The sequence below is a fragment of the Chelonia mydas genome, chromosome 5, assembly GCF_015237465.2.
Source record: "Chelonia mydas isolate rCheMyd1 chromosome 5, rCheMyd1.pri.v2, whole genome shotgun sequence".
NCBI lineage: Eukaryota > Metazoa > Chordata > Testudines > Cheloniidae > Chelonia > Chelonia mydas.
Genome location: NC_051245.2, coordinates 128,010,048 through 128,023,908, shown reverse-complemented (window position 1 = coordinate 128,023,908; position 13,861 = coordinate 128,010,048). Strand labels below are relative to the sequence as shown.

General features: G+C 39.3%; 1 protein-coding gene across 14 annotated transcripts in view; it reads left to right on the top strand.

Annotated features, from left to right (window-relative positions):
• NRG1 (neuregulin 1) overlaps positions 1–13,861 on the top strand; it is a 720,225-nt gene that overhangs the window by 688,640 nt on the left and 17,724 nt on the right. For 8 of the 14 annotated variants that reach the window (XM_043546676.1, XM_043546671.1, XM_037902308.2 and 5 more), the window contains 2 exons: positions 5,603–5,661; positions 12,295–12,318. In XM_043546676.1, coding sequence (XP_043402611.1) covers positions 5,603–5,661; positions 12,295–12,318 — 83 coding nt within the window. Of the gene's footprint in view, positions 1–4,913; positions 4,982–5,602; positions 5,662–12,294; positions 12,319–13,861 lie in introns of all 14 variants that reach the window. The other 6 variants (XM_043546669.1, XM_043546675.1, XM_027825490.3 and 3 more) reach the window with 4 other exon arrangements.

Here is a 13,861-nt window from a genome sequence, read left to right as displayed (position 1 = left end):
ACATTTTCCATATGCTCCATCTGTTGAGAGCAAAAACAAAATTTTTAAAGCATGAGCCTCATTGTTCTAAATTGTTTTTATCACGAATCAAAAAACGTGACTCAGATGCACAACAACCATGGAATTTTCCAGGCAATGTCTCTGGTCATGTAAGCCCCCCGTGAATCTGTCTCCTATTGCTAAAGTCAGAAGTTGTGTAATCAAAAGTGATTTCCAAAAAACTGAAGGTATAATAATTAACACTGTCACATTTTGTTTTCACTAATACTAGTATAAATTTTGAGCGAAGTAATTGTTTGTTAGTTACCTGGATTTATTTCTGAGATGTGTATGTATCTACAATGTACTGTACCTGAAATGTTGCGTATAGCAACATCTACAGTGGCACAGTGTTGTATACATTTCTCTTTTGTGTAATCTAATTACAATCCTGGACTAAACAGAATAATCTCAGTCAAAAAAAGAGGGTTTTTTTAATGAGACATTGGGTAAAACTTTTTAAAGTGCCTAAATGAGAAAGGAGTCATTTTGAAAAGTGATTTAGGCACCTGGACCCAGGGCCTCAGAGGTATTTAGGTGCATAACTCCCATGGGAGCTAGACGCCTACACACCTTTGAGTATCTGGGCCTTGGAAGCCTACACCTCATTGGATATGTCTACACAGCAATTGAACACCCATGGCTGGCCAGGGCCACCTGGTTTGAGTTCACCGGGCTCAGGCTGGAGCCCAGCTCTGAGACTCCACAAGGGGAAAGGGTCCCAAAGCCCAGGCTCCAGCCCAAGCCCAAATATCTACACAGCAATTTTTAGCCCCACAGCCTGAGCCCCGTGAGCCTGAGCCAGCCATGTCCATGCCATGGGTCTTTTCTTCCACTATAGACGTACTCATTTGCTTTCAGTAAGACTTAGGGTATGCCTACTGTGCAATCGGAGATGTGATTGCAGCTTGAGTAGGCATACCCACACTAGCTTTCAGCTAGGTAGCCTGGCTAACGATAGCAGTAAAGACAGGGTGGCACAGACCCTGGCGTGGGCTAGCAACGCGAGTACACACCTGCAGTCCCAGGCAGCCTTGTGCATCCCAGGCTGAAGCTGTGCCACCAGGTCTTCGCCGCTATTTTTAGCCTACTAGCTAGATTAAAGCTAGGCTGGTATGTCTACAAGCGGCAGTCACACCTCTGACGGCAGTGCAGGCATAAACATAGGCTTCTAAGTGCCTACATCACTTCTGGAAATGGGACTCACGTTTATACTACAGTATCACAGCGACAGGGCGTGCTGCTGTCGCGCCTTACCTTGGATGCATCCTTCATCGAGGAAACAGGTTTTTCCATCGCTGTAGTTACTCCACCTCTCCGAGGGGCAGTAGCTAGGGTGATGGAAGAATTCTTCCGCTGACCGAACCTTCTCCATAATGGAGGTTAGTTCAACCTGACTGTGTTGCACAGGGCGCGACATTTTGTGCAGCCCCGGGCAATGTAACGAAGGCAACAGAATTTTTAGGTGTAGCCCACGCCTTAGGCTTCTCAGTCACGGAGGTGCTTTTGAAAATTTTACCCGAAGTCTAACAGTGCCAGACCATGTGGTATTTTAACCGTGTTGTGAAAAGGAGAGTGGTTAGCAGCTCTCTTTTATTTGGAGAAGACTCTATATAGTATTCTTCGTGTCTTTTCAAGCCCTGTTTTGAACAGTCTTTCCATAACCCATTTTTGATTACGCTAATTTGATAACACACCACACAATTTGTGTTGCCTTTGCTGCTGTTATTCCTTCAAAGTGATTTTGTGCTACAGCTTCGGTGGTTGAAAACAGCGCTTCTTTCTAGCAGAGAGACATTACTTGACCTTGCTTAACAACAAAAGAATGAATTTCTTATTTTTATAATTGTCTATATCCTTGTTTGCAAATGGAATGGGTTGAGTAGGAATTAATTAACGTGATGATCCAGAAAACTGTTAATTGAGGGGAAAAAAGGGAAGCTTATTACAGTGCTAACTGAAAGGTTTGCCAGATCTGAGTGGGTCAAGAGGCAGGATAGTGTTAACAGTTCTGAACTAAGCAATTAAAGGCACAGTTCTTATAGTGATTCATGTAAATGTTGATAACATATTCCTATGCTACCTACCTGTACTGCATATTAGCTTATAGTAAAGAGACTTGTTCTTGATCTTTTCTATTAATATGTACAGTTAGTCAAAACATGGAGACTAGTCGTTTTACAAACTTAAAAACCACTAAACACAGAAATCATCAGGGATTAGAAAAGACTTTTAGACATTATTCTTTTATCGGATCAAGGAAAAGGCTGTGGTCCTGATGATTTAAGCCATCCAATTTCTTTAATATATAGTTGGTATAGCCTCTAATTAGCCAGTAGAGAAGATACAGGCCCAGAGTAATTTCTCGGTTATACCAGTGTAAATCCAGAGCAGCTCTTATCTTCATTGGCCTTATTCTGATTTACACTGGTGTAACTGAGCGTGTACACTGGCCCATATATAGAAAAGGAAAGAATTGAAAATGCTATGGGGGTAACCAAAAAAGAGAGTGATGACTAGTGACAGTGTTGGAGAAATTACAATATAAGAAGGTGCTTTCAAATATTGCCTGTTCATACATGTATAATCCAGAGGAGACAGTTTGACAAGCAGAATTGTAATCTGCACTGAATTTTGGTTGTCTGCAATAAAATGCCTTTCACATGCACGAATAATCAGAAGTGGAAATGGTCATCCGACCCTCTTTCCACACTGGGCCAGTCTTTATCCCTTGTTTGCAATGGTTGGCAACTGCACCAGTGTTGACAACAGTTTAAGTGTCAGTATAAACACAGCTAAATTGTTTTCCAGCGCTGTGTCAAGAAGCCTGACCCCGATCAGACTGCAAATGCACTAGCATGTAAATTATTGCCAACACCAATGCAGCTGCACCCATTGCTGACAACAGGAATAGAACAAGGAGCAAGCGGACCCCAGAGGCCAGTGACTGTGGGCCTGATCCTAAGCCTTTTAATCAGCAAAATGCTCATAGACATCATTTGAAGTTTGGCCTGAGTCAGGAGATGGGAATCCAGAGTAGGCATGAATGGCCCTTAGTCTGAGATTTAGTGATAAAAAGCACTGTAGAAGAACACCGTATCATTACTACTACTACGAGGATGGGTACTTAACAGTAAAAGCCTAGTGTAAAATAAGAATTAAATTAACAGGATAAAACACTCTATTGCAGTTTTGTTTCTTCCAGTTTGCTAATACAAATCCAAATTCAACCTACTTCCCTGCCCAGTGGCATAACCTTCCTCTGTCTTTATTATTTCATTCTTTATTGTATTTATCTATGGTAGTGCTCAAGTATCCCTGTTGGGATCAGGGTCCTAATGTGCTAAGGCTATACAAACACATCAGAAGACAGGATCCTTGCTTTGAAAAGCTTAAAATCTGTTCCTTTGATAAACAGATTCATCTCTACAGCAATCGGTTTAGAAAAAACCTCTTCAGACACTCAAAATGTACCTGTATTGAAAGAAAGTAAATCTTGTGCAATGCATCTGAACAAAGATGCATCCATTTGTATTTAACACTGCTTATCTTGTATAGTATGTTCTGTATGAAATTCCAAAACACTTTACAAGGTTAAAAAATACAACTACTATGTAAGTGCAGTGTGTTAATATCCTTATTGTTAATTAATGCCACAGATAATAGTGAGCAGAGGGAGAGAGAACTTTAAAAAGCCAGGCAAGGGAGAAATGAGATTTCAGTGCAACTGAAAATCTGATATGGGTTGAAGAGGTACAGGAAGACTGTTCTAGATGAATGCAGCTGCAGAGCAGAATGCTCTTGAATTTAGATTGCAAGAAGGTACAAATGGGAGGCCAGAATTAGAGAGAGAGAGACCAGAAGCAGGCTGGAGCAAGCTCATGAAGTGCTTTAGAAACAAACAGAATAAAGCATAACTTGACATAAATATAACTTAATTTAAATGTGTCAACATAACTTGATTTAGCATGAAGGTAAAAGGCAGATAACTTAGTAGAACACTGAGAATGGAGTGGGTAGGTAGGAGAAAAGCAGATGGCCCTGTGGGACTCCGTAAGAGGACCATCAGAATCATGTTCTAAGGAAACCAGAGAAGCCTGCGTAGCTATGCCGGCCTTTCAGAATGAAGTCCCACACAATGTCAAAAGCTGCACTGAGGTCCAGGAGAATGAGGAAGAAGGAAAAGGAAGCTGCGGAAAGGAGGTCATGGACAACATGAGGGAGAGACGTTCCTCGTTACAACCAAAGTCGAATTCATGTTGCATTTTTCCAAGGCTTATGATGTGTGCTCCATGTGCCTGAAGAGATGAGAGGAGGCTACTTATATCTACCTCCCTGCCTGTTGTTTTTTGGTCTACCTCTTTTCCATTTCTCAAATACGTTTAACCATAACTGCTGCCTTGAACAAAGCTGTGTTTAAAAAAAAAGAAAGAAAGAAAAGCATGAGCTTGAAGGTAGAACATGCTATTAAAGAAACAGCAAAGTCCGTAGACTTTCCATAGGTCCTGCAATATACATGATTGTTGAAGGCAAGGATGTAAGATTATTGTCCAACACCGTGTCGTTAATTGGGAAAACTTGGTGTGGTTCCGTAATCAGTGTCTCAGGAAGGAACAAAGAGCAGTCCATTTGTACTAGAGCTGACTTTTTTTAAAACTGCACAGATTTTCTTGAATAAAATTTTTTTTTTAATTTTACACAATGATAATTCTCCGAGGACACATTTTTTCTTTCATTATATATTTTCATTAGTTTCTGGCCCCCACGCCCCTGAAGTCATTTAGAGACTTTCCATGTTCCATAGGAAAAAAATTATCAGTCTGATAGTTCAGTGGTTTTGGTGTTCTATTGCTTATCACATTTTTGCCCTTTAGGTGCCAACCTGGATTCACTGGAGCAAGATGTACTGACACTCTGCCCATGAAAATCCAAAACCAAGAAAGTATGTTAAAATAATCTGAACTTTGCTTTCTCCCCAACTACAGCAACACAATCACTATTACTTGGTGTTTTCACAGTTCAGCTGGAATTGGCATCCTTTGATTCTGATTATGGCTTGAATCTCTTAATTATTAATCTGTACACCATGGCATTATCGCATCAAAAATGTTCCTAGTTTGTGTGACTTTTTTTTTTTAACTGGATCCTTTTCATCCTCTGCAGAATTTTGTTGCTGTTGTTTCACTCTGCCAACTTTCTTGGTTGGTGAAATGCTGCAAATTGTTACCCTAAAGGAATATGTAGACTGAGATGAATGTTGTACAGATTTCATTTCCTAGCTGCCTTGCGAACACTACTTTACAAAAGCGATTTGGAAATTTGGAATGGTGAATTTTTTGCATCCTGAAATATACTGTGATCTCGATTGGTTTGGGGCTTCTGCAAAGCAAGTGGGCTGCTCTCAACATCTTGAGCCATTTTGACATGCTAAACCAAGATTCAGTTTCTGAAGGTGAACTCACCAAGTCAAATCAGTTCACACTGAAGGAGCTTCTTTCTTAGTATATATTCACCTCTTCTCTTTTCTCTGTTTTCTCTACCATTTTTTTGTTTTTCCTCTCAGGTGCCCAAATGAATTTACTGGTGATCGCTGCCAAAACTACGTAATGGCCAGCTTCTACAGTACGTCCACTTCCTTTCTGTCTCTGCCTCAATAGGAGCATGCTTAGTCAGTGCTGCTTCTTTGTCGCTGCATCTTTCCTCCGATTTTTTTTTACCTGTAACTAGATTTATTGCCTTAGGCCTAATATTGATTGCCTCTGCCTGTTGCATGAAAATGATAACAAAAGCAATTGCAGTACTCTGTTGGATTTGTTGGCATTGATGTTTGGGCATTTGAGACTTAGGAGCGTTCTGAAATTAATATTGAATGATGTCCTACGGAGTTGTAGCTGACAAGAAGTACAAAGATACATTTAAAAGTCTCAAAAAAAGAAAAGGAAGACTTGTGGCACCTTAGAGACTAAACAAATTTATTTGAGCATAAGCTTTCGTGAGCTACAGCTCCCTTGCTCACGAAAGCTTATGCTCAAATAAATTGGTTAGTCTCTAAGGTGCCACAAGTACTCCTTTTCTTTTTGCGGCTACAGACTAACACGGCTGCTACTCTGAAAGCTGTCATTTAAAAGTCTCGCTTTTTATTTGCTAAAAGAAATAAATCCCAGCACTAAAACAGCAATCGCTTTATAAAATCTTTGTAAAGATAGTAACCTTCCAAACAAAAGGGATATACATAAATTGCCTTGGAAAATAAAAGTTTACATGCTGCAGGTGTATCGAATGAACACACTCAAACAGGAGTGAGGGCTTTTTTTCCTTTATTATCCAAACATTTTACATTTCAGTAGGAAGAAAATTACATGAAGAAAGAGAAGGGGGGAAGGGGACATAAATGATGCTGATTGACATTTCTTATTTATGGGGGACAGGTGCAAAAGATCAAATATTTCAGAGCCAGATTAAATGGCTGAAGAAATGTACCATGTAGACTCCTTTGGACGCACACACACACACACTGTAGGACTGGGGCCTTAGAGACATAGTTTCATAAACTTCCTCTTGGATGGTCTTGTTAACTATTAATTATTATTTAATAGTGAGAAAGTGTGAAGTACGTTGCATATTTATTTTGTGCCTTCAGATATAACCAAGTCAGATGTAAAATGAAGGGAAATTGCCTGGGGTTTACATTTTTAATGCACGTTCGCTATTCATAATTAATTTTTGCTGGCGTCCCACTGCATTATGATGTAAGGGCAGTTCTATATGAACTATTTTTGATGGATCACCCACTAGCATTGAAACATTTCAGAGCCTGCATGATTGCTCAGTTTAGATTTCCATTAGTACATAGGCTAAAAAGCTGTTAGCACACACTGGACATTTTGGAGCCCTGATAGAGACATAGGTCTTCTCTTACATCAGTGAACAAAGAATGTACATACATAATTCATATTGTCTATCATGGGAGTTACCCTGGCAAATCCCCAGGACAATGGCAGGCGATTCGACTGCACAGCATTCTAGTATTTATTTTACACTGCATTTTAAAAGGTTTATTAGTGTGAGTTATTTTTAAAATGCCTCTTACGTGTATCAACCAAAAGGCTAAAATACCTTTCTAGGCTGGGCAGTCCTTTTGTAACTGAGTATTAGATTTGTAATTATGAACATTAATTTATTATTTTGAAAATCAAATTTTCTGTGCTTTTAACAAGTGTTAGAACATTTATTTTTAAAAAAAGTAATGCAAAGGCTAAATTACACTTTTCCAAAATTAATTCAAATGGAGACTCAGACATGAACCACAAGTTCATTTTTTCCACACAGAAAAATAATATATTTAGGGTTTTTTCTCATTTGTTTTTAATTTTTCTAACTATGCTTGGGATTTTTAAACAAGTCGTTGGGTTTTTCAAAAAGGCCATGATTTTCAAAAGCACCTAAGATCCAGATCCTCAAGACTCCCTTGAGGGGTTAGGCACCTGCAGGTATGATATGTCTACACTGCAAAAAAAAAAAAAAACCAGAGGCCGCGAGTCTCAGAGCCCAGGTCAGCTGACTCGGGCTGTTGGGTCTTGCGCTCCAGTGCTGAAAATAGCAATGTTGGACTGGAGCTCTGAAATCCGGCAATGGAGGAGGATCTCGGAGCCCTGCGTCCAAACGTCTACACTGCAATTTTTAGACCCCACAACAGAAGCCCAAGAGTCACCCAGACTCTGAGACTCACTGTTGTGGGGCTTTTTGTTGTGCAGAAATACTCCGAGGGACTGAGGAGCACAAGCCTATGGAACGCCTGTCTTTAAATCACTGAGGTATTTTTGACAACCCCATTGAAATTCAGTGGGTGTAGAGCACCTATCTACCTACCTTGGGCTACTTTGAAAATCGAGCCTATTTATTTTATTCTACCATTTTCTATATACAGTAGATCTGAAGCATAAAGTGGCATTTCTTAAGATGCTACAAATCTTAAAATGACACTTCTGGAAGTAGACCAGGGAGAGCCCGTTTCAATGTAGCCAGAAAAATCAATAAAGAAGCATTTCTATTACATTTGTTTTACAGCCAAGTATAGGTCAAGCCATACACTTAAAAAGAGAACTTTGCCTGATCCGAAGAATCATTCTAACATTATCTCTGGGGCTGAAAGGCAAGAGCTTATGCTGTATCCCACATACTGAGCAATTGGTTTAATTAAGTTTAGTCAGGTAGGCACATAGAGCAAATCAGATGTTAAACAAAGCAAGCACCAGTAGAAAAAGAAAAAAATGGAAGCTAGATTGCGCCATCCAATTTCAAGCAGAACTCCTCATTGATTTCAAGGGGCACGTTTGCTTTGAAGCGGATGGTTCAATGTGGCTCCATACAAAGACCTATGGATTAAAATCCTAATGTCATTTTTCTGTTGTTAATATCCAGCTTAAAAGGTGGGATATTTAAAAGCATTGGCCTCGTTCCACTGTGGCTGCAGTCAGAAGGAGTTTGACTGTCAGCGGGAGCAGAGCGAAGCCAATGCTGAGTGCTTTTGAAAATCCCATCCTTAGCATACACCACATACCCCAGTAAGAGGTTGTCTAGGTAAGGATCCCTGGACTGGACTCAACATATGCAGGTGTTCAAACAAAAAGATATCTCTAAGAATATTGCACTCCTCATACTGCACTGAAAAGAGAGGTATTTTTCATAAGTGTCTTAGTTAAGGCACCTTCCCCCATAGAAATAGTTTTTCCTTCCTTTAAGTAGAGGAGGAAACATTGTAGAAGCATTTTACACCACGGACGTTGGCAAGGTCATTCGCTTCCAGCTTCATGAGCATGCTCTATCGTGGTTAAAGGGCCTTGCACTGCAACATGACAATTGACAGGTTTCGTGTATTGCAAAATTTACCATCAGGATTGCAAGTGGACAAAATTTCCTACCATCATGAGGGAAGGGGAATAAGATGCACAATTTTTTATAAAACTGACTGGTGCAAGATCTGGTTCAAGCAGAGACTGGCTGTTTTTTCTAAAAGATCTGCTCCAGGGATTAGTTTGGAGAAGTTCTGTGGCCAGGAGGTCAGACTAGATTATCACATTGGTCCCTTCTGGCCTTGGAATCTATGAACCTGTGAAAAATCTGGGAGTCCCTACAGCATCCTTTAATTGAGACCCTAGCGGCAAAACCCAAGTACAATCTACTGTCTTCATCTGCCATGCCAGGTGGGGAGGGGATTCATTCCTGGAGGTCAGGAGAAGGTCTAAAGGGAATGTATGCAGAACTAGTGAAAATATTTTCCCCAGGGATTCAGGTTACATCCACAGTGCTCAGTCAGCATGGAACAGGTAGCTCTAGAGCATAAGCACAGGTAAACATCTTCTCCTTTTATCCTGTCCCTGGTGGCCTGAGGACCCCTTGCATGGCTGTAAGTTTAATTGTGAGTCTCTCAGTAGATTGTATGGTATGTCTGCGTGGGGGGTATGTATGATTTGTGTGTATGTGCACATATACACACGCACACACTCACATAAAATGCATTAGAGTGGCAGAAGGGACTAAATGTGGGAAAGAAACCTGTATTCCTGAAGGTAAGACCTGCAATACACATCACTTATTAAATTTGGTCAATTTTAGCCTTATCAGGCTTGGTGATCATTTTTTTTCATGGTTGAATAATTTATTGTGAAAATTATGAGACTCTTCTGTCATGTAACCTTGAGATTTGTCTGGCCAATAAATTACAGGGGATGATGGGCAAGGTTTGATTAAGTTCTGACATACTGTAGTGACAACTCCAGCTCTCACTGGAATTGCTGATTGCTGTACAGTAACTCCCTCACTTTTCAGTTTTTACACATAAATTATATTTTAGGTTTTGAAATTTACAGTTGGCAGATTTGCTCTAAGATCATACAAATTTCCAAAATAGACCCCTGGCTACCGAGGTATTAGAAGTTTTCAGGTAAAATTTTCAAAAGTGGTTAGGTTATGTAGGCACCTACTGACATTTCGTGGAACTCAGGCTCCTAAGTTAGGCACGTTTGAAAATTTTATCCTTCATCTCACCCCAAGATGAAAGTCAAAGGCCGCATTTTTTTTTTCAATCTAAATTGCCTAACCAGTGCTCTGGAGCGTAGCAAACTATTTGACGTTTATATGATGGGCAGGATCACTCAAAAATGAACATTTACTGTCTTCTCAAATTTAAATTAGACTTGGGGTCACATTTTCAAAAATGCCTTAAGAACACAAATTTTCAAAAGCAATTTAGTAGAGATTCAATGGGACCGAGGCTACTAAGTTCCTGTGGCCCAGATTTGTAAAGGTATTTAGGCACCTAACTCCCATTAAAATCCATGGGAGCTAGACACTTAAATACCTATAATAATCTGGCCCTAAGTCACTTTTGAAAATGGGTCTTACCCTCCTAAATCACTTTTGAAAATTTTACCCTTAAACTATGTGTTTTAAAGTTTGCCCAACATGAAATCACATTTACAATGGAACTTAATTATTTAAAATAATCTTTGTGTTTCTTTTTAAAACACGTGGGCAGAAATTCAACAGGAAGCATATTGCATCTGGTGAATATGAGACAACAACATGAAATGGGAATGGATACAATGTAATAAGCGCTTTATAAAATTAAGAGTTGGGGTACTCTGCTTTCTTTTAATCAAAAAAAGAGACTGAAGCTCCGAATAGCAAAGATAAATTATGCTGTCTAGGATCAGAATGAGCGCTGCATGTTTCCTCAGCATGGTTTCTTTTTAGGACTTATGGCCAGAGTATGTTCCCGTTTTAAGGACCAATTTCCAATGAATTATTTGAAAAAGAAGCTGCATGATATGAATGACTTCTGTTCAAATTAAATTAGAACCGGACTAGCAGTCTTACCTATAAAACAACATAAATGCAGTAATATATATGCATGAGCATGTCACTAATTTTATTGAAGATTTAACCAAGCTTTCTATGCAACTAATGTGTATTGTTAGCAGTGTTCACCTCGGCATGTAGTACCGGCTCCTAAGAAAGAAATCTGGATGGATTCCAATTTAGTTAACCCTTAAAGTGTTACTGATAGGCAAGGAAAGAATTGTGCACTTCACTCTCCCCAATCTGTGTAAGCTAATTGAATATCTACTTCCGTAGAAAATTAGGGTCAGGTTCTAAACTTCATAATAAACAAAAAATTTAGGAAGCGAAAGCTAATCTGGTTGAAGTGTCACCCAATGGGAAGAGAAACCTATATTTGTTGGATTTTGATGGATAACTTTGTTATGCAACCCAGTTAGCCAAAGCACAGAGTAGTGATATCCTGGTCCCATTGAAGCCCATTGGAATTTTGCCATTGATGCCAATGGAGCTAGGATTTTATCCAGCATTTTTTAGTTCTACAAAGGGAACAAGAAAACAACCTCCTCCACCCATGGAAATTACATGCAGCCATGGAGAAATTTGCATTCCCCACTGGTGCTGGCTGTGGAATGCCAGATTAGACTATTGATTTTATCAGAGCGACAGCTCCCCCACCCCACACACAAACATCCTCCCACAAGTCTGGGTTTTTCCTTTGGACGCATGGCTGGCCACCAAGGGAGGATTCTGCAGGGGCTGCGTGGCCTAAGGACACGGGGTCAGATCCTCAGCTAGTGTAAGCGGGTGTTGAACACTCTTGCAGTCACTGGAGCTGTGCGGATTCAAGCCATCTGAGAAGCTGACGAGGGCCCGTTCTGTGGCAGATATCTGTTCCCATCAAACAAAATAGTAGTGGTCAGGATGAAGTTGCCCCTAAACAACAAGAATGGTAGTGTCTCCCACCAGAATCACCGTTTTCAGGAACTGGGGGTAAGCACCCCCTAAATCCTCTCTCCGGCAGGGGTAATTCAGCTCAATGTAAGGACTCCATAGACTATAATTATCAGTGATTAAAAATAAACTATTTCAAGCGTCACCCCCTAGCCACACTTCCATTACCTCTCAGTAAGATCTTTAAGGGTTAACTGCTGTGTTCACTGCATTGTGCCAGTGCAAATGCCATATTCCTATTCTGGTGTGTAACACCTTTGATACAACCGTTATTGACCCGCAAGCTTACAGGCGCTTATCTGAGCACTGCCCCGTTAACCACACGCCACTCGTCCTGTTTCAGTGTGCAGACACAGAACAGCCGTAATATTCATGTGTAATTTGTTTTTGAGTACAGTGTATTGCTCTTTTCTGAAACTTTTTCCCTTTTCTTTCTTTTTTGTCAACTTTCTGCATTGGCAGAGCATCTTGGGATTGAATTTATGGGTATGGACCAATCATTCCTTTTAGCCTGCAGATTTTAGAGCCTGAGAGATTAAAACCTTTTTTCCCCCTCCTTCAATTTCTAACCAATTTCTTTACGCTTTAGAAGGGATCATACAGCTATAACAATAACCTTTGTCGACTTCCTAGTTGTGATTAACTCACTAGAATGTTAATTAACATAGGATACTTTAAATCTCCAGACTTCATATACATTAGCCTTGAAGTCGCCATACTTGACTTTTCTGTCAGATGGCCTTGAACACTTGTTACATTAGCATTAGTTATGATCTTTTGGTGTGGCTGGGTTTTGGAAAAGCCAACTGAATTAATTAAGCAAAGTGGCTAATGGACTGTCTTTAAAAAAAGTCAAGAAGATAATATAGCCACTTAAATTCTGCAACAAAATAAGCAATATTGAGCTCAGTTTTCAAAGTAAAATTGAGTGACTAAATCCATATTTAGGTGCCTAAATCAGCACTTAATTGCCTGCAGTAGGTATTTAGATACTTGAGTAAGAGTTTACAAGCCTCCCTTCAGATACTCAAGTTTACAAAATGGGCTCAATCTATCCAATAATAAATCCAAACTATGCAAGGGCAAAAGCACTGACAATAGGTACCTTTTTCACCATGGTGCAGTAAATATAAGGATTAGAGCCTGATCTTACAAACCCTTTAAATGAGTAGTCCTTGCTCATATGACTAATGTTTTGCAGGAGGTGAAACGTCTCTTGAACTGGCTGAATTATTAAAATGAAGCTAAATTTGATTTAATTCATTATAATTTGGAATTTCCTAAAATTCTTTACAAAAATATGAAGTAGACAAATTGGTTTTTTCATTATTTGCAAAAGAGAATTAATTTTGATTCCTATTAAAATTGCCTGGATATATAATTAATTCATAGCCACGGAAATTGTGTGTGGAGTGCTGACCATTATAAATTTGAAGAAAAAAATCACAAGCAAAATATTCTGCAAGGGCCAGACTTTTAAGGTATTTAGGTGCCTACCCCTTATTGGCACCTAAATACTTTTAAAAGTCTGGCACTAGGTCACATAGTACTGTGCTGTAATAGAAGAAACTCTATTACTAAAATAATGTCTGGTGAATTATTTGCTATAATCCCACGCAGAGTCACTTGCAGACTTTAGCTCATATACAAACCTCTATCAGGAAAGAACATTTTAAAGCACTTCAAACTACCGCTTGAGATATGATTCTTTCTTTTAAAATTTCACAAATGTCTGTTAGAGGACAAACTTAAAATAAATCCATATACATTAGTAATTATGAGTAGTTTAGGGTAATTTGTAATTAATGGTGCCTTTGTGACATACACATATTTCACTATTATGATTTAAGGCTAATGGTGATTTGCATTATCCTAGCATTCTTGAGGAAGAACTAACAAATCTATAAAGGATTTTTTAACAGTCAGTAGAAAAAACCATCTGTAAATTCACATTGCACATATATCTCTCTAAGGACTTTTCCCAAGGCTGTTTTGAACTTCTTCCATGTTATTTTAAAAAAACACTTCA